Genomic DNA, 22,215 nt, shown 5'->3' on the forward strand with positions numbered 1-22,215 from the left:
GTTTCAATATGAAAGTTGTCAGACACGGAAAAAATATAACTTTGCATAATCTGTGTTCCAGGCTCACTGGTGGGCAGTGTTGCTGATGGGCATTGCTCTCATCATGCTGATGGCTGGTTTCATCAAGATCTGCAGTGTCCACACACCCAGCAGCAACCCCAAACTGCCCCCACCCAAGCCACTGCCAGGTACGTTACGCCTCAACACTGGGGGGGAAACATATTTCCCCAGCTAGACTGAAGATGTGGGGGGAACAAAATATTCATAGTATAGTATAGTGTAGCATAGTATAGTGTAGCATAGTATAGTGTAGCATAGTATAGTGTAGCATAGTATACTATAGTGTAGCATAGTATAGTGTAGCATAGTATAGTGTAGCATAGTATAGTATAGTGTAGCATAGTATAGTGTAGCATAGTATACTATAGTGTAGCATAGTATAGCGTAGCATAGTATACTATAGTGTAGCATAGTATAGTGTAGCATAGTATAGTGTAGCATAGTATACTATAGTGTAGCATAGTATAGTGTAGCATAGTATAGCGTAGCATATGTGTTTGGAAGAAGTGTAACTCTGGTTCATTTTATGCAAGCAGGTATGTGTGTGAGTGTTATGATGTTGAGAGCAGTGTGTTCGTGTCTCCCATGCAGGCACGTTGAAGAGGAGGAGACGGCAGCAATCGAATGGCCAGCAGCCCCAGCAGCAGCGCAACCAACGCCAGCCCAGAGAGAACTATCAGTTGGGTCAGATGAGACGTTGAGACACTGGGCCCCTCTTTGCCTTGGTTCTTCCTAGTGCCTACAGTGGGAACACTTCACTCCAAAGAGTTACCTGTACCATTCATTGCAACCACCCATCTGCAAAACTAACTGTCAACAGAACTGATTTCAATAGACAAGACATACAGTTCCAGGACCTAACGGACTATATCAACACCACTGCTCTGGGAGCCAGCCGAGCTGTCCTTCACACAGCTGTAAGCAGAGAATATTATAGGAAAGCTCTTGGCAATGACGGGAAGAGAAAATTGACTGATTTCTGTTGTTCTTTTTTCTTTCTTTTTTCCTGGAGTGCAGAGGAGCAGCAGCAGCATTGTGGTAATGCAGCCTCTCCTCTCCTCCTTTTTAGCGTGTTTCATCTGTTTGTCCTTTCTGAAGTGCTGCCCTCCTGAGCAGGAAAACAGGACTGCAGGTCACATGGGTTTTTGCTGCCATGCAAAGCCAGGATGTGAGACATTGTCGCAGAAGAGACTAATTTGCCAATGTAATTATTATTTTTGTAATCAAAACATGATAAGACAAAATGCACAGGCTTTTATTTCCAAAGCATACATGTTCTTTCTGCGTGCAATTGTACAGGTATTGAGACATAGATCTTTTTTCTTTGTATCATATGAAATCGATTGTTTTCCTGCTGTCTGGTAAAGATGGTTTACTGTTTTAATTTACTCTCTCAGGATTAATAAAACAAAAAACAGCCCTGTCTGTCACATTTAGAAGCTGCTGTGGGGTGGATCAGAACAGACCTCGGTTATCAGAACATGGAGGGAATGTAAACATAAGGCTGAATGTGATTAAAGCAGTATAGAGGCGACAGAGTTGTAGAGACTGTTGTGATATTTAGATGTGATATCGGAGGATATCATTGGGCTGGTGGAAGGTGTCATTTTCAGACAGGTTTGCTTCTAGAGGTGCAGTTTGGGGATGCAACTGTAGCTTTTACATTTTTTACTTAATTATGTCATACTGTTCTCTTCAGCTATTTTTTTCTGACTCAATGCATTGATGTGAATCACTGAACCACTAAATACAGCAGATGTACCTTGTCTATTGATCATTCCATGTGAGGGATGGTTGGAGAAAGGAGAGAATCTTCAATGCATTAGCATACAAGGCTGTCCAAGGGCTGGCTGGTGCTACACCTCATGACTATGCCACTGAATGTGGTTACATCATATTCTTCAAGTCACAGGGCCTTGGCCAGAGCCTGCGAACACAGGCCAGGGTCCATCGGGGGCAATATTACAGAGGGCATCACAGACAGTCACTCGCCTAGCTCGGCTGCCCTCACCAATGTTGTTACCTTAATAAACGCACAGTCTTTAAGAGCTGACCAGGGAACAACCGAATGCCCTGTTACATACCAGTTTGAAGGCAGCTTGAGGAATCTTCTACTCTTATGGCATGCATTAGGAATGTGAATGGTTTGCCAGATGAAGATCCTGGATGGCTTTAATGTGATTGTTGTTGTTTTTTCTTGTTTTTTCTTATTTTAGCAATTCAGATATTTGTATATGGGGGAATTGTATCGATAAAGTCCTACAATGGCTTAATGTCTGAGTGTCCAGCTATGCCAAGCTGTTACATATGAACTGAGATTGATAAGGCTACCAATTGCCTGTAACTTTTCTCCCTTTGGCTATCATCTCCATGTTGTTTCTCTCCTATGATGCGTATCTCTGTTGCATGTCCTGTCTCTCTCCCTAACCCCACATCTCTATTGGAAGTACATAGCTCTGCTCTGGGGATGATCTCCACCAAAAGAGACCTATATGTCATAGTCTGTGGTTTGTGTAAAGACATAAAAAAATGTGTCTAAATGGAGTTGAGTCTGATTCTCCTGAGCCCATTGCAACTCCACAGTCTGTCTGGAGGTCAGTGGGGTTTGTAATGTACCGCTGGCTCAGAGCCACGGAGGCCAGGACACAGGCAGGATATCCAAAGTGACACTGCTTGACTTCAGGTGTCTTTTAGAAGGACAACTTGACTGACTGTAGGGAGAGGATGTGGGATAAATGTACCGTCCTGTTTGTTGTCCTGTCTTTGTGTGGCAGGTGTGGAAAGTCTTTTCGAAGCCTGTTACCAAGGTCTCTCAAATCAGAATGAGCATAGACTAGCACTCAAGGTCAGGAGGTAACCCTAAGTCCTTTTATTTTTGATGACTTTGTTTATCCCGTTTAAATGATGTGACTATATTGATATTATATGACTGATTCTGGCCCATTATGCCTTATCAGGTAGGTAGACACTAGGCAGTGTGTCCTGGAGCTTAATTAAAGTCAAGCAGGACTCTTCACATATTAATGCCTTCATTGTTTCCTCCCAAACCTGGTCAATATTTAATGAGGAAAAATGACTCTTATCTATGTAGCCACATACAATGTCTACAAGAGAGCCTCTGAAATGGAAAAAAAACCTGATCCTCCCTTGACTCTAACATGTCTTTCTCTGTTCTTTCTGTTTGGTATTGGTGAGTATGGGTTTGTGCTGGATAATAAAATATTGTTTCTCATTACGTTTGGCATTTAGTAAGGCTCATCGGAGTGTGGTCGTCTTAAATTCATTCTTCTCATTGTCTTTTTATTCCTGTGGTAAGGTAATAGGTGGGTATATAGGGGGCGGTGCCTGGGATTTACATTTCTGTCTTTAATTTGTCTTGCTAATTTTTTTTTGAGAAACGCTTGCTCTGAAATGTAAACCGAGAGAATCTAGAATGGGAAAAGTCTAATACTGCTGTCTGATTTGAATGTCTGCTGTGTTTTAAACAGTATCTTCAATCTTCTTTACGATTTTATTTTCTTGGTTCTGTTTCCCGTTCTACTCAAATTTAAACATTTTACTAAAATTGCAAAAAGTATTGTGCAAATGTTGTTTTGTTTTTTTAACTACTTGAAATGCTTTAATAAAAATAGACTTGATCAAAAAATGTTCAGAGAATGGAAAAGAATGGCTGAGAAGTCATTCCATGGTTGGTTTGTTCATTGTCACTTTCAGTGGATAAGCAAAACAGAAGGCCCACTTCAAGATATCGCACAGCTTGACAGGGCTATCGTCCAAGGAAGTCAAGCTCATAAACTCAGAATAAAAGAAAAGTTTTACATCTCGCTAAATCTGAGGGTGGTTTTAACCTCCCAGACTTGGAATTGCATCAACTCCCCACCCAAGGCTTTTACTTGAGACATTGTTAAATGCACTAAAAAGGAACAATGGGTAATTATTGAAGATGTGCATGCTCACCCCCAGAATCTTTTCACATGTCTATTTTTCAAAGGAAAAAGCTAAGAACATTAACAACTTCATTGTTAAGAACACTATAACGATATGGAAGAAAATGAAACGGATTCTACAAGAACCAATCTCACTAGCAAAAAAACAATCATTGAACAGCTTTTCAGTATGCACCGATAATAACATGGAAAACTAAAAGGTATAGAAATCATCAATTATTTGGTAATAGGACATACATGTATTTCCATGAAAGAATTAAAAAGCAATTTTGCACTGACCGATGTAGAAATGGTCAAATACATGCAATTTGTAAACTAATGTATTAAAAAGAGATACAATTCTACAGCAGAAGGAGAGTCATATGTCTTAAGTGTAAAACTAACAATGGCTCAATAATCCATACCTTTTGGGAATGCAAACAGTCCAAAAGTAATGGGTGGAGTTAGAAAGTTGGCTGTCAGAAGTATTAATGTGAATTTACTTTTTGGTTCATATTTCAAGACCTGTCATATGAGGGTGCAGTGGGATACCCAATGGGTATCTTCTCGTCCATTATCTTGAAATATACCAATCCTCCATCGTTAAGACAATAGAAAAATCATATGGTTCGTTATCTAAATATATTAAAGAGCTGGTTCGGGCTTGGCAGGTGTGATGTCATTGATGTTCGTGTGCGTCTAAATGTTGTCTTTCGTATGTTAATGTTTTGTATTGTTAAAAAGAAAAGAACCAGGCTAATTGTCTTAAATTGGCAGTGATTTCTATGGATGATTTAGTCTCTCTAGTTTGGATTGTTTGAAGTGATGGGGACATTTCTCAGCAGCATGCAATATAAGGGATAATATAATACTAACTCCCAAGGTTTTTTCCTTACAACTAATGACATATTTCTCATTATGTTGGAACACTGTTTTCTATATCACACAGCCCCAAGGTAGCCACACCTCTAGTAAAATCGTAGACCCGTCTACCTTTGTATTTCCTCAGCACTGAGAGCAGAGGTAATTGCCTGTAGCCTCCCTGACATTGCTCTCTGCATTCCAATCTTCACAGTGACTTCTCTCCATTTCTGCCACACCAGTTGTGTGCTGAAACTCCCAATTCTTTTCCCCATGCTTATCTTGCCCCACAGTCACTTGAACATGTTAAATAGGGCTCTTCCTTCAGCATTAAATTGATTCCATTCATTGATTTATTTGATGATTTATCATGTCTCCTCTTACACTGAAAAGTTTGTGCAAATATATAGCTTTAGTGAGATGAATATATATCATATCCCATGGGACTGTAGCAGAATTGATTATCACAATCAAGTACCCAGAAAGTGTGTCAAGTATTTGTATACGCAGTTTGGGTTGATAATGCAGTCTTATAAAAAGCTGTAAAATAAGTAAGTGGTTTTAATCAGGGTATCAGTATGCAAGGCTATGAGGGGCTATCGGCTGTGTGAAATATAACCATGGTCCCTGTCTAATCAGTGTCCTGTCCTGCAGATTGGTCTTATGCCTGAACACTGCAGCCCATAAGGGGGCAGGCTGTCTGATTGGGGCCTGCTGCAGATGCACAGTTGCTTCATAGCACCAAGTTATCTCTGGGCCAAAGCTCTCTGGGGAAACCAGGGGGACAGTTTGTCCAGGATAAGATTTCATTTCCCTCAGACACAACTGGGACAGGATGAGCAGTCCTGCTGTGTGCTGAGCTGTCTGATCCAGTCTGGTATCAGACAAATAGCAGGGGTCTCATTAGAAAGGGAGAGAGAGAGGCCTGTGAATGAATCCTGGGGACGGACAGAGGATGATGCTCAAACACTGTTGGCTCGACTGTAATCTTTGCACCCAATCTGCTTACCAAGACTATGGCTGTTGTGTAAACTCAGTGTGTGGAAATACTGTGTGGCCAACAAATTCTTGGGATGCTGCAAATGATTAATTTATCTCTGATGCAGTGTGCCCATCGATTTACATGCCTATTGGGAGTCAGTAAAAATTGAGATGGAAAAGGTTCTAATTAGATGTTAGGTTTAACATGACAAATGAAAAGTGGCCCCTGGGCAGAATATTTTTCCAACAGACATTAGTATAGTTGGTGATAAAAAATAAAAATGTATTAATATGACTTTTTGTACACAGGTTGTGAATCCTAATTTGGACAAAATGTTATATTTACAATTACTTCTTCGCAACCATTTGAAAATATCTGTATAACATTTGGATCTTAGTAAAAATGTATGATTGTCAAGATTTTTTAAAATAAATATTTTTATTTAAATTAGGTTGGAAAACAGATACCGTTGTTGGAGAAAATGTAAATATTACAAACCAATGTTTTATTTAGTCAGGCTCTCAACTTACTTTTGAGAGTAAGAATAGTAGAATACACCAGGTATTCTGCATCAGCAGTTTTTAACTTATGTCAGTCACTTGATTGGCTGACAATTACCCATGTCAATTCTTAGATTGGTAGTTGGTCTAGCCAGCTATCTAAACTTGTAGTAATCGAATACCGACTGGGCATTCAGGGGACCCCCATTGATTTTGATAGTCATTCTCACTCATATTAACATGGCATAAGTCATGGCAAAATGTGTAGAATTGTAGGATTTTTTTTTTTAAATAGCTCAAATGTATCTCTTCCCTATAGCAAATGGGTAGAATTGCATGAAATTAGTTGTGAAACTGCAAATATATATATATATATATATATCTGCCCCATGGCAAAATGTGTAGAATTGCATTACATTTGTTTTAAAATGTCAACATTTTCTTTCTGGCCCATGGCACAATGTGTAGAACTGCAGGAAATTAACTGTAAAAAATTAAATTTCACCTCAGCTGTCAGCTGGCACTAAAATGTTTTGCGGTGAGGAGGGGAGACCCCAACCAAATCTAGTTTAGAGCCCCCAAAAAGCTAGAGCCGACCCTGCTGATCGAAGTATCCGACTCAAGACAAATGCATTTTTCTTCTGCGCTGTTTTTGAGCATTTTCTTCACAGCGCACGAAGACATTCTCCTGCGATGGCCGAATGTATATTCCATCACTTGTCTGGGCACAAAAAGTCGTCCTAAAAACTGAATTTCTGATGATGAAGCCTATTGTATTGTTAATTATATTATAATTACCATAACAATCAAATTACCGTCCGTCGCCAGGAAACTATGTTTGACCAATGAGAGGAAAGCTAAAGCGGCGCTACTTACAAGCAGTGGGCTTGTGGCGCAATGGATAACGCGTCTGACTACGGATCAGAAGATTCTAGGTTCGACTCCTGGCAAGCTCGTGCATTTTGTGTATGTCTGTATATTTATGTAATTAGCGATATCTTGTGAATTTGTACTGAGTGTCTTTGCCTATATGCACCATTAATGTATAGCTCATTTATACACCAGTAACGGTGATGCGGAATCAATGGGCGGATTCGATTATGCTGAGTCGCGGGGTTACCGGTCTGTGACACGTGACGTGAACGGGCAAACGCGGTGAGGGAGGAGCGACCTCTCAAATCGAACAGTAGTCGAGTCTGCGCTGCTCGATCATGTTGTCAAACAAGGCAGCATGGTGCGTCGTCCAGAAACATTCAACATAACTTTTCCATCAAATATATGTTCGAATTTTCTAAGTAGTTTTAATTGGGAAGGCAGATAAATCGTTTTCATCAAATAAAAAACAATCACTTTTGCAGGTGAAAACACTGAATCCTACTCATTACGCGACATACTTAATTAATTACGTCACTTTTGTTTTGAGCTGACTTCGGCGTTGGTTTTGAACGGGGGTCACGCCAGGGAGGCAGTCCGATTCCAATTTTCACCCGGTCAAAACACCCATAACCGGGCGCCTGGCCCAGATGAATCGAATCCCCTCAATGTCCGCAAATTGGATGCGACCAATGACCATAATAACCAATCATATTGCCGTCTGCTACCAAGTATCCAGAATTGACCAATCAGAGGGTAGTTATGGTGTTTGTCATTCATTCGCGGGTTTGTGGCGCAATGGGTAACGCGTTTTACTAAGGATCAGAAAATTATAGGTTCGACTTCTAGCAAACTCGGTATTTTTGAGTGAGATTTGAAAATCAGCGACGCAACATCAACAGTTCGGATTAGGCGGAATCAAAGTTCAAAACTGTAACATGCGTTGAAATTCAAAGTGTGGAGAAAAGTACATCCACGATAGATATAACTTTCATAATTCATACACCAGAGGGCGTAAATTGCCATTGAAATAGTACTTTTCGGAAATACTGTACTATAGGCCTCAAACAGACAAAAATGCACTGTACTGTGTGGTTCAGTATACTGCTGATATTGATCAACTCATAGTATACATGATTGTTATGGTATTTTGTGGTGTTTGTTAGAAAGATTGATATTTATAGCACAGCATCTCAAGGGTGGAATGAATGCTACACATGCAGCGGAGCCTATACAGCCTTCTTAACCTTTAAGATTTATAATGTGCTCTTGCATGAAATAATTTACAACGTAATATGACATGGAAATCCTGACAACTAAAACACAGCATCCAACAGCCTATAGGCTAAATGTGATCTCTCTCTCATGTAGCATACAGTGTATTTTCCATAACGGGGGCACTATGACAAGACTCCACTATGCCCCACAAGCCTGTCTCTGCCGGTGTATACCCATTAGGATTACGTGCCTTTCACTAACTATCTATTTCATTATTTATCTTTAATCTTGTTATATAACGAGGGCTGCCGTCAGCGTGCCGTATCACAATTAGTGTTACATAACCTTGCCATCCAGAGAAAGCTGAGCCCCTCTGGTAGTTCATAGCTGGGTGACTAACGAGCCAAACTGGCACGTTAGCAGACAGAGCTCTCAGTGTGTCCCCGCTCCCTTCTCACCTACCCACCCCCACACGCATTCCTCAACTGCCTTTATTGATCTTTATTAATGCAATTCAATCTCACACCCTCCTTGCCCCCCAGAGGGATGGATACCCACCTATTTTGTGTCTCGCCTGCTTTGACACGGATTTTTCCCACGGTGAGCTTGGACCTCATTCCCCCACTGCTCCAGGGGTTAAAGGTCCTGCATCTTGCTCCACATATTGTTCACAACACTCCCCTCCCAGCGGAACTTCAGCATCATCAGGTCCCCAACATCTGAGTCCAGGGTGATCAGAAAGGTGTATGTCTTATTGCCTGAGATCTCCTCGATGCTGAGAGAAATAAAGAGAGGTTAGAGAGAAGTACATTCACCTTGATGCACTTCCTCGGGTTTTTTCCCCAAGTTTCTTTCACACATGGGCTGCAAGTAATGAACCTGAAAAGCAGAAGAAGGGTTTGACTATTACATTGTTATTTATTAGCTGAAACAGCTCTGCATGTGAAATAACCATAGTCTTGGGCAGCCTCTTTTATAAGGACATTCAGGGGTGGAGGTGAGGAAATACAGTATTTTCATTCCCCTCCAGAAGTGTGACAGTAGGGAGGAAAAACCACGTGACTCTCTACTCTTAGTGTAGATGCACGTGAATCATTCATTAGGCAATATAGAGCAGAATGGGATCAAAATGTAGGTTGGCAGGGAGAGTGTTCCTTTGAGGTGCACACACACATAAATTATTGATATCTCCCTCTCCATTTATAGTCCTATTTCATTCAGAGGTATGAGCTGTTTCCATGTACTTCCGTTACTGGCTACACTATGTTGTACAGGGACAGAGTGAGAGCTGACTGGATGCAGTCTTTAGTGAAAGTCTACAGACCCCTTGCACAGTCTTCATATGTAGCTGACTTTAAATTCAATCTTAAAAGGGATTCAATTAGATAGATCTACACAATCTAATTCTAGAAAATCCTCTAAATTAGTCAAACAAAATTAAGATGTATCGATTGTCTTCACATCCCAGAGTTATTACTTGGTTGAAGCACCTTTGACAGCCGCTACAGCTGTGAATACTTTTTAATAAGATTCAACCAACCTTGCACAGCTCCTATGGCATCATATATATCCATAGTTATTTTGTAAAAATTGCTCAAGCTCAGTAAATTAGGACGGGAATCATTGATGGACAGAAATATTCAAACCTTGTCTCTGATTTTCAAGCAGATTTAAGTCAGGGCTGAGACTGGACCATTCAGGAACACTCAATATATATTGGTATTTTGGTGAGTTTTTGGCATTAACATTTGTGTAATTATCTAGCTGAAAAATACAACTCTATCCCAGGGTTAGGTCTTCAGAAGACTACGGTGGGTTTTCCTCTAACTTTTTATCTGGGGTTCACTCCTTTCATATTTCTTATGATCCTGACAAACTCCCAGTTCCTGCTGGTGACAAGCATACCCATAACATGATGCTGCCACCACAATACTTAAAATTACAGAGGGTTTCACTCTGTTTTATGTTGTATTTGATTTGACCCAAGCCTGTAGTTTTTAATTTAGTTATTTTATTTGCCGTGTTGTGTTGCAGTATTACTTAACGGCCTTGTTGCAAACAGAATGGATGTTTTTAGTGGAATTTTTAACACAAGCTTCCTTCTTTTCACTTTGTCATACAGGCCAGTAATGTGGAGTGAATGCAATGTTGTTGATCCTCTGTATTTTCAAGTATTGTGGCAGCATCATGTTATAGGTATGTTTGTCACCTGCAGGGACTGGGGAGCTTGTCAGGATCAAAAGATATATGAAAGGAGCAAAGCTCAGATAAAAAGTTAGTGGAAACCCTGTGTCAGTTTTCTGAATGTATAACATACAAATGTTAATGCCAAAGACACACTAGAATGGCTTTTCTAGAGGTGTTGAGCGTTCCTGGTCCAATCTACGTTCTAACTTAAATTTGCTTGAAAATCAGAGTCAAAGTTTAAATATTAGTGTCCATCAATGATTCCCAACCAAATTTACTGAGCTTGAGCAATTTAATAAAAAACAATAGACATATGTTGCCCTAAGAGTTGTGCGAAGGGGCCTGGTGTGGTGTGATACTCACAAAGTGATGGGAATTTCAGGGCTGTCCTCCTTTGTCCCAGTGAGAGAGATGGTGAGAGTGTGCTCAGTCTTCTCTATCTGGTTGACAAATTGAATCCTGAACTGGTAGTGGTAGACTGCAGGGAGAATAAGAGAGGAGAAGTCAGGAAAGACGACATGGACAAGACATACCAAATATAAAAGTGCATAATATCTTCATCATCTCTAAACAATGTTTTCAAACTGAACTTATGTAGCTGCTCCAAAATACACTACCGTTAAAAAGTTTGGGGTCACTTAGAAATGTCCTTGTTTTTGAAAGAAAATGTAAAAAATTGTCCATTAAAATAACATCAATTGATCAGAAATACAGTGTAGACATGGTTAATGTTGTAAATGACTATTGTAGCTGGAAACGGCTGATTTTTAATGGAATATCTACATAGGCGTACAGAGGCACATTATCAGCAACCATCACTCAAACGAGAGAGACTGTAGCAGCTATGGTAAGGAGTGTGTAGGTGAGGGAGAGGAGTGCGTAGGTGTTGGGGGAATACGTGCTGCGTCCTTCTCTACTGCTTCAGATGTAGATACTGAGAGAAGGGAGAGAATACAGAGAGAAAGAGGAGGTTCTGCATGGTATGAGTGGCCTAGTCTTTCAGAGAGTTCACATCAGTCCCTGGTCCTCGCCTGCCTTTAAAAAAATTTTATTTCACCTTTATTTAACCAGGTAGGCTAGTTGAGAACAAGTTCTCCTTTGCAACTGCGACCTGGCCAAGATAAAGCATAGCAGTGTGAACAGACAACACAGAGTTCTACCAGCTCCTCGTCTGGGGAGCACGGCCCAAAGCCTTTCAGTCAGTCCCTGGCCTGGGACGGAGTCTGGAGCGTCTGCTGACCCCCTAAGGGCTTTCCCTGGCTGAGGAGCAGGGGTCTCTGTGGCTGGCGGCCGAGCCAATGGGACGGCTAGGCCGGGTGTGGGCTGATGACCTCACTGATGACGTCTGTGTGTGTCTGAACCTTGACCTCCTGGCGTCACTGGTCTACTCAAATTAAATCAAACTTTATTTGCCACACGCGCCAAATACAAGTGTAGACTTTACCGTGATATACTTACTTACAAGCTCTTAACCAACAGTGCAGTTCAAGAAGAAGAAAATATTTACTAAGTATGCTAAAATAAAAAGTAATAATAAAAAGTAACACAATAAGAGTAACAATAATGAGGCTATCTACAGGGGGCACCAGTACCGAGTCAGTGTGCAGGGGTACAGGCTAGTTGAGGTAATATGTACATGTAGGTGGGGGCGACGTGACTATGCATAGGTACCAAACAAAGAGCGAGTAGCAGCAGTGTACAAGGGGTGCAATGTTCAGCAGTATAATGGTACTCCCTCACTGATTTGCGCCTGTTCTGGTCACCTGACCCCCACTTCCTCAACCATTTCCTGCTCCGCCCATTGCCAGAGCAACCATTCCATCCCTTCTCCCTGTTTCCACAGAGCTTTGTTTATGACATCAGCTTCTGGGCGGGGCCAGACAGGCAGGAGGCAGACTTTCATGCTATAGTCAGAGAGGCCAGTAGAGAGACGGTAGAGGATGTTACACTCATAAACACTTACACACCCCCTGACATAACACACACCTACACACACACACTGACACACAGACCAACACACATCCTGACATAATACACACTAGCTATTGTTACAGACTCACCTACTGCTCACACACACATGCCCTCTGACACACACACGCACTCAAACTCCACACATACCTGCAAAGCCTGCTGTCCACACGCATGCATCTCACCGTCAGGTAGTGTCTGTCTGTGTATGTGAGAGATGAGTGCAGTGTGGTAATATGCTGTAGCAACACTTTCCAGACACTGAAGCTAGTGGTTGGTGTCAGGGTGGTGTTGTTGTCTGGATGGTGTTGGTGTCCGGATGGTGTTGGTGTCCGGATGGTGTTGGTGTCCAGATGGTGTTGGTGTCCGGATAGGGTTGGTGTCAGGATTGGGTTGATGTCAGGATAGGGTTGGTGTCAGGATAGGGTTGATGTCAGGATAGGGTTGGTGTCAGGATAGGGTTGATGTCAGGATATGGTTGATGTCAGGATTGGGTTGGTGTCAGGATTGGGTTGGTGTCAGGATAGGGTTGGTGTCAGGATTGGGTTGGTGTCAGGATAGGGTTGATGTCAGGATTGGGTTGGTGTCAGGATTGGGTTGGTGTCAGGATTGGGTTGATGTCAGGATAGGGTTGGTGTCAGGATAGGGTTGGTGTCAGGATAGGGTTGGTGTCAGGATTGGGTTGGTGTCAGGATAGGGTTGATGTCAGGATTGGGTTGGTGTCAGGATTGGGTTGATGTCAGGATAGGGTTGATGTCAGGATTGGGTTGATGTCTGGATAGGGTTGATGTCAGGATAGGGTTGGTGTCAGGATTGGGTTGATGTCAGGATAGGGTTGATGTCAGGATAGGGTTGGTGTCAGGATAGGGTTGATGTCAGGATAGGGTTGGTGTCAGGATAGGGTTGATGTTGTTGGTGTCAGGATGGTGTTGATGTCGGCAGCAGATAGCCTAGTGGTTAGAGCGTTGGGCCAGTAACCGAAAGGTTGCTGGATAAAATCCCTGAGATGACAAGGTAAACATCTGTTGTTCTGCTCCTGAACAAGGCAGTTAACCCACTGTTTCCCCAGTAGGCCTTCATTGTAAATAAGAATTTGTTCTTAACTGACTTGCCTCGTTAAATAAAGGTTCGAAAAATGAAAAGGAGACTGGGAGAGGACTTTAATTGGCATCAGAGGAGGAGACGCTTTAAAGTGGCTGTTATTGGCTGTGCTCCACAGCAGATGAAGTCTTTTTCAATAAAGCCACAGTCTCAGATGTCTAAGCTCCTGTCATTACAACCTTACCAAAGTTCCAGAGACTTTACCTCATCATATCAATCAAATGTATTTTATAAATCCCTTTTTACATCAGCAGCTTTCACAAAGTGCTTCTACAGATACCAAAAACTGTCCCCTTGATCTGAAATAGACCCTAGACCCTTATTTCCTAGTGAGACCTTGTCATGGCATATATTGATCAAAGTGTGTCCCAACTAATATGGTCTTTGCGTCAAACTAATATGGTCTTGCATCAAACAATGTAACATGCCTACAATTCCCTGCTTGTCTCTTCCCATGAGACTTTATGGTGTTATTGACCAAGGACTCGTGTTCCAGAAAGCTCTTGTGCAAAATGTTATTCCTGGTTTTGTACAGTACAGTACAATGCCATGAAGTTAACATGTATTACTCTAGCCTCCTGCCTGTGCCAACTACACGCTTTCCTGCTTGTTAAGTTCTGACATTCTACAGTATTTCCTAAGTACATGGAAGAGTGGGTTTTGTCTGTAAGGGACATGGGACACCGTTGTGTGCACTTACGTTTGTAGGGCATGTGAGAGCGGGTCTTGTGGTAGAGCTTCTTGCCGGCGGCACTGCGCACCCTCCTAACGTTATAGCCCAGTGTGTTGCATTTGTTCTTGTGGCAGTCCAGGCAGGTACCCTTCTCAAAGGCATTGTCATCACTGCATCTGTAGGCCAGGATCTCCTTGTCTTTGTTCAGAAAGGAGTCGATGAACAGGTAGACTGAACGCTCATGGGCACATTTCACTGTCTGCTCAAAACCTAGGAGAGAAAGAGTGGAAATGTGAGTGGAATTTAAAAAGGGGGCAGGTAATAAGACTGTAACACATATGAATTGAGCATTCAAACTTTGGACTCAAATGTTCCCCTTTGTGATCAGGTCACTGCATCATTCTAGCCCTGGTTAAACTAAACTGGGACTGAGGCTATTCAGAACTGTATCTGTGCCAGCCTTCAATCTTTTCCTCTCCTCAGAATACAGACTACGCCTTAACAAGATCCTGATTATACTTTTTAGTTGGTCATTATTTGGGGATTGGTCATTACCCCCAAAGCAGATCTGTCATAATGTCCTGTCACTTCTCTGGGTAAAAAGGCCTGTCAACCTCTTTATGTCTGTGAGCTGACTGATCTGAGACCTGTCTTCAGGCCTGCTTCTCCTGGGGAGATCTCATCATAGCCTGGAGGCAGAATGCAGAGTGGACGGACAGGGCTGAGGGAGACGTATTTGGCTAATTAACTCATGAGGATGACAGATAATGTGCTTCTGTCTTTCATGTAAGAAAAAAAAAACAGTTTTTGATTGAATCCCCTGAAATCCCACCACCACTTATTTCTGACTATTGGGAATTCTATTCATATTCAGCAGAGCAGCGTGAATATAAGATGAGGCACTGCTTTTAGTTTGTGCCTCTCTGCAAGGTAAATGGTAATGGTTTACTTTGATCAAAAATAGCTCTTCTCCTTAATATACCCTACCAATACTTTTCTAAATGCCAAATGACTCTCCCCTCCCCACTCCACCACTGTGACAGACTCACCATTGATTCCATGCAAGGCAATATGTTCCATTAAGCTCTGGAAAGGGTGGCATCCTGGTTGAAATTCACCACCGTTGGGGTAGAAGTCAACATGTGCCACAGCCTGCTTGATGCCCACACTCAGCCCCATGCGTTCTTGAGTGTAGGTGTGGATGGCATCCACAAATAGGGCATCATCAGGGGACAGTCTGTCTGATGCTGCCATGCCCTCAAACATGGGACCTGCTGGATCCAGACCTGTACAAAGAAACATAAAGGATCTCAGGCTTTTCACCAGAGTGCCATTAGACTTGGATACTTCTATAAGAATTGTACTCAAATGCATTATTTAGCCAGGAAATGGTGTGACAAAATATTTACAGAGAGTAGAAAACCTCACCAGTGATTTGTCCAATCTTCCCACGCCCTCCCAGGTAGCTTCCAGCAAATCCAGTGACGTGAGTACCAAGACTGTATCCAATCAGATGAACTTTCTCTGCAGGAAACTGGTAAAACTCCTGACACACAAAGATTGTTATTATTTTAGTGTTGATGTGAAAAGGAGGGGATGATGTGACATTAACATCTTTTGTAGGAGACATATTATATCTCCTAAAGAGGTTGTCTTATCATTTCTGTCACACAAACAGTACTTTGCTATGATAGTCCTTGTTGAACACATTGAACACTTTCCTGACTCTCACCTGCAGCCACTGTAGCAGGAATGCTACGTCCTTCCCCACTGCCCTAGTGTTCTGGGCTGCGTTAGGGTAGTTCATATTTGCCTGTTAAAGCCAATCAGTAACGATCACATTGACATCTCCAAGACTGGTCTTCAGAGCAGAAGCAAGAACGGGCACCCAGCTCTCCATCAGAGCATTTATCTTGGAAAAAGAGAAACGGGTTTTAGTCTCATTTGAAGGGTTGCAAAGGGAGGGTATCTTACTGGAATCCTTCTAAGTTTACCAGTAAACACAGCATTTTGATAACTTTCAAGGTTTTTGGGGGAATTTTATCATATGATATCTAGTGGCCTTTTGGGGTTCTCCAGATCATCACACGTGTACCTAATTATTTCTGGCCCTCTACGTGGCCTCATCACATGTCAAATATATAACAAATAATCAAATACCATAGTTTTAAAATACAAAATAGAATGACAAAGCTGTAAAACTTTATCATAAATATAAACCATCAATTTAGTGAATACCATTGGTGTTTAATATGAGGGTTTCAGCATGAAATATCATTTTATTTCTTTTTTTATACACTTACATTTATTTTAATATGTCAATATGTATTTTGTCACCAAACTTGTAGCAGTTGTGAAAAGGTAAATAGTTGGAAGAGTTGCAGAGGTAATTGAAAATAATGGCATTGCTGATTAGTTGCTTTTCTTAATTATATTTCTTAACATTTTTATCTTGAAACATAACCACTAGAAACTCATGGATAATATGGACACAGACATAAAAAAAAATATTCTATATACAGCTGAAGTCGGAAGTTTACACCTTAGCCAAATACATTTAAACTAAGTTTTTCACAACTTGTGACTAGAATCTGTGTATTCCTTGTCTAGTTTGACCATGAGTGGACACTAGACTAGAGACACTTCCAATATACAGTATAACTTTGTGTGGTGATGCTGTAATCCAGCTTTCATTTGTAATTGCCAGAAATATGAGTTGGGAAACAGTCCTTAGAGATGGTCAATTTCTTTTGTTCATACAACTGACTGTATTTTTTGTATATTTTATATTAATATTTCATATTAATATTAATCTTTTATACCTATTTTTTAAACATTTGTTTATATTTTATATGCACAGTGTTTGTTTTATTTTCGCCAAACTCTCCCTCCACATTGTTGTCACTTCAGCCACAACAATGATAGTATTGTAGTAGATCCTTCACATTCACGTAATATATTTTACATCTAACTAGCACTGTTAGTATCTTCATTCTCAGAATTGGTCATTTCACAGTCACCAAAAACTGTAATAATCTAAAATGAAAAAATATATAAAAAAATAAAACATTTTCCTTAAAGTATCATTTCTTTAGATTACTAACGTTACTGTCCCCACTACAACAAAAATACTTAAATATGTGTCATTTTGTCCTTGAAACATGTCATTTAAATAGTGTAGAATTCCATTCCTATGGAGGACTGCTCCTACTGGGGAGTGTCAACATGGCCAACCCGGGTGCTACAAAGCCTCTCAATGGCCAATACACAGCATCAGCAATCCAGAGTTTATATACATCAATTGTTTCCACCCAGGGGCAGCAAATATAGTTAAGTACCTCTTTGTATTTTATAAAGTATAGCCTGTAGTCTTTATAGTAAGGCTTAAAAATATTTTTGAATAACACCCAACCCAGGTTTGAAGTTCCTTATAAGTGACAAATCAGACACTCACCTGTTCCACTTCCCTTGATTCTCCTGGCATCACCCAGGTGATAAGTGAGCAGCAGGCAGCACAGGACTCTGAGCACCTGGACCAAAGCCATGGTGTCGACACAGACTCCCAGGTAATCCTACATACACACACACTTCAGGTGGAGAGCACAGCAGCTGAATAAGGCGAATAGAAGAGGGGAGTTGGAATTATTTAAGCAGAGTGTGAACTGGAGGTGAGACCCTCACTGAAGACATGTGCAGGGGGTGATTCATGAAGTCAGGGTGGGCTTGAGAAGAGAGTAAAGAACACTTTGCACTCAGAGTAGGAAAAAGTAGGAGCAGGGGCACCTGGGAAAGGGAGACAAGTCAGGTCCTGATTGGCTGTCGTCCCGGATTGCAAAAGTGCAGAGGTGGGTGTTGGGTGGGTGGAAGAATGGGCTGATTGTCAGACGGTTTTGTAGCAGAGAGCAAAGATCCTGGATGAACCCAAGCTTTTGTTAGTGTTAACCATGCATGTTATTGTTAACCATGCCTGTTAGTGTTTCCTCAGTTTACTGGAACCTTCTGGAAAAAAATGTCTTCATTTGTCAGTTCTATCTCATCCTCCATTGTCTTAGTTTGAATCAATATCTCTTCAACAAAAGGGATAAAAGCACTAACAATCTTAGTTCTACTATTTCAACTTCTGTTTGCTTTGTGTCTGTGCCTATCTAAATCACTATGGTTATGGTTATTTCAGTTATGCTAGTGGCTGAGTTCTTCAAAAGTAATTTAGAACACCATACAGCAACAAAAAAAAAATCATAATACTTAAGGTATCTGATCTGGGTCTAAAATCTGCCAAATTGCCAAAATGGTATCAGTTTCAAAGAAATCATACTAACAATCATATATTTTGTCTGTTCCACTTTACAATGTACTCTGTCTCAACTTACTTGAGTATTTACCTCAGTATTTGCAGAATCCTGGAAGTTGGGCTCATGGTGTACTTTATTCCGCTCTGTCTTGGTCCAATTTGTCTTGGTCCAATGCCAGTACACATCCCACTGGGCACAAACTGGTTGAATCAACTTTGTTCCAACGTCATTTGTGAAGTGGAATCTGTGTAAAATGTATTGGATTTGCAAAAGGTTTTGTTTTTAGGGTGAAATTTCAACCAAAGGATAATGTCATCATGGTAATACTTGAGATGTGTCTTCAACTTGATTGCAGTCCACCTGTGGTAAATTCACTTGATTGGACATGGTTTCGAAAGGCACACACCTGTCTATATAAGGTCCCACAGTTGACAGTGCATGTCAGAGCAAAAACCAAGCCATGAGACAACTATCTCTGCAGCACTCCACCAATCAGGCCTTTATAATCGAGTTGCCAGATGGAAGCCACTCTTAACCAAAAGGCAAATGACAGCCGCTTGGAGTTTACCAAAAGGCACCTAAAGGACTCTCAGATCATGAGAAAAAATATCCCTACGGTGAAGCATGGTGGTGGCAGCATCATGCTGTGGGGATGTTTTTCAACGGCAGGGACTGGGAGACTAGTCAGTGTCATGGGAAAGATGAACGGAGTAAAGTATAGAGAGATCCTTGATGAGGAGCGCTCCAGAGTGTTCTGGACCTCAGACTGGGGCAAAGGTTCACCCTGCAACAGGACAACGACCCTAAGCACACAGCCAAGACAACACAGGAGTGGCTTCGGGACAGGTCTCTGAATGTGCTTGAGTGACCCAGCCAGAGCCCGGACTTGAACCCGAACAAACATCTCTGGAGAGTCCTGAAAATAGCTGTACAACAACGCTCCCCATCCAACCTGACAGGGCTTGAGAGGATCTGCAGAGAAGAATGAAACTCTCCAAATACAGGTGTGCCAAGTTTGTAGCGTCATACCTAAGAAGACGCAAAGCTAATCGCTGTCAAAGGTGCTTCAACAAAGTACTGAGTAAAGGGTCTGAATACACTTATGTAAATGTAATATTTAAGTATTTTATTTTTTACAAATTTGTAAACATTTCTAAAAACCTGTTTTTGCTTTATCACTATGGGGTATTGTGTGTAGACTGATGATGTGGAAAAAAAACATTGAATACATTTCAGAATAAGGCTGTAACGTAACAAAATGTGGAAAAAGTCAAGGGGTGTGAATACTTTCCGAATGCACTGTAGGCCTAGAGTTTCAAGCTTTGGTTTATTTCTGAATTACTTAAGTTAATAATATTGGATTCATGTCTCATCTCAACCAAACATCAAAGTTTAAAGAAAAGGACTAAATCAAACTTTATTTAATGTGCAATAAAAAAAGGCTGATTTCATTTAGTCCTATTCTTTAACTTAGATTTTTGGTTGAGATGGAGACGTGAATCCAACATATCAATTATTAATATGTAGACAAACTGTAAATCCTAACTAAGTCAGTGGCACCGATATAACTTTTTCCAAGTAGAAGATACATCTCCTTCAAATGTTGATGTTTGGTTGCGTTGTCACAGACAGGTTATCTGACAACATCCTGAAAAATTATGTGCACGCCTCAATGGGGCACAAGGACGTATGTTGTTGTGATTCTGGATGGCCAGATTGCTAGCACCAATGACAAGAAGCTGCCATGTGGGGAATCGTAGGTGGTTTGTTTCAGTTAGTTTTTTACCTTGTTCTTGATACCATTTCTTGTTTTGAGGTATTTTGACTGATGCCACATCTATGCTAATATGGCAAGCTAGCAAACCAACAACTATAACAATGTATTTTAGAGACAACAAGTGCTCATTGTGCAAATGTATTTATGTTTTCAATAAACATTGTGACAGAATATAGTTTACATGTTTGCCCCATAGTTGCTCACTCGTCGGTTTTGTTGCTAAACAACCAACCCATCTATAGTATGAGTGTAGCGGGGTGCGTAATTGGCGGCAGAGAAGTCAGGCGCAGGAGAGCAGAACTGGGTAATAACCAGAGATTTATTAGGGAAAACCAACGGCATCCAGAACAACAAGACAAATGGGCACAAAAATAACCCGTCGTGCGCTCACGGGGAACGTGCACAAGCACTACAATAAACAATCCCACACAAAGACATGGGGGGAACAGAGGGTTAAATACACAACAAGTACATGAGGGAATTGAAATCAGGTGTGTGGAAAAACAAGACAAAACAAATGGAAAATGAAAAGTGGATCGACGATGGCTAGAAGACCAGCGACGCCGAGCGCCGCCCGAACAAGGAGAGGACCCGACTTCAGCGGAAGTCGCAACAATGAGACAATATACAAATGTTTTTGAGAAAGATAATTTGAAAAATAAAATGTTGTTGAGTAAATTAAAGGTTATTTGTTGATGTAAATATCAAAATGTAGTGATTTTAAGTTTGTCATTATATTTGGGGTAGGGTGGGGTTGCAAGAAATTCTTGCGAATAAAAATTGGGTTCCACTGGTGTGGGTCATTTAACTCTGGAGGTGACAAGGTTTGCAAATTCAAATATACATTTCCCAAGTTTGTTTGGAGAGCTATGGTATATAAACATGATCTATTAATTTCAGTTTATATGGAGACAATGTTTTATTAAGCAATGATACCCAGCTGTTAACTTAAACAAAGTAGTGTATTGTACTTCTGTCTGAGCTCACGTCTTTAGATTAGATGACTAGCGGCAGAGCCCAAAGAGTTAAAGAAACATCCTGTGTCATCTGTGATGTCAGCTGCAGGTTAACCTATGGTAGGTTAACCTAACATATTGATCATTAAAAAAAACTTTTGCAATTATGTTAGCACAGCTGAAAACTGAGCCGTCTGTTTCTTAAACTAGACACTCTAATGTACTTGTCCTCTTGCTCAGTTGTGCACCGGGGCCTCCCACTCCTCTTTCTATTCTGGTTAGAGACAGTTTGCGCTGTTCTGTGAAGGGAGTAGTACACAGCATTGGCAATTTCTCGCATGGAATAGCCTTAATTTCTCAGAACAACAATAGACTGACGAGTTTCAGAATACATTTTCTGTTTCTGCCCATTTTGAGTCTGTAATCAAATCCACAACTCCTGATGCTCCAGATACTCAACTAGTCTAAAGAAGGACAGTTTAGTTGCTTCTTTAATCAGCACAACAGTTGTGATAACATAATTGAAAAAGGGTTTTCTAATGATCAATTATAAACTTGGATTAGCTAACACAATGTGCCATTGGAACACAGGAGTGATGGTTGCTGATAATGGGCCTCTGTACGCCTATGTAGATATTCCATAACAAATCTGCCGTTTCCAGCTACAATAGTAATTTACAACATTAACAATGTCTGCACGGTATTTTTAAAATCAATTTGATGTCATTTTAATGGGCAACAAATGTGCTTCTCTTTCAAAAACAAGGACATTTCTAAGTGACCCCAAACTTTTGAACGGTTCGTAGATATATATATATTATTTTACAAATATTTGATAAAA

General features: G+C 40.9%; 1 protein-coding gene, 1 non-coding gene and 1 pseudogene across 2 annotated transcripts in view; 2 read left to right on the forward strand and 1 right to left on the reverse strand.

The window, feature by feature from the left end:
- LOC115112270 (disintegrin and metalloproteinase domain-containing protein 10-like) overlaps positions 1-3,295 on the forward strand; it is a 107,401-nt gene extending 104,106 nt beyond the window's left edge. The window contains exons 15-16 of the mRNA XM_029639218.2: positions 62-188; positions 652-3,295. Of these exons, the coding sequence (XP_029495078.1) occupies positions 62-188; positions 652-761 (237 nt within the window). The 3' untranslated portion in view covers positions 762-3,295. The remainder of the gene's footprint in view (positions 1-61; positions 189-651) is intronic.
- LOC115112540 (hepatic triacylglycerol lipase-like) lies at positions 2,860-18,042 on the reverse strand (annotated as a pseudogene).
- Positions 7,213-7,285, forward strand: trnar-acg (transfer RNA arginine (anticodon ACG)). Its single transcript has one exon. It is a non-coding gene; the product is annotated as a tRNA-Arg (tRNA).
- Positions 18,043-22,215: the final 4,173 nt, after the last annotated feature.

The sequence above is a fragment of the Oncorhynchus nerka genome, linkage group LG27, assembly GCF_034236695.1.
Source record: "Oncorhynchus nerka isolate Pitt River linkage group LG27, Oner_Uvic_2.0, whole genome shotgun sequence".
In the NCBI taxonomy this organism is placed as follows: domain Eukaryota; kingdom Metazoa; phylum Chordata; class Actinopteri; order Salmoniformes; family Salmonidae; genus Oncorhynchus; species Oncorhynchus nerka.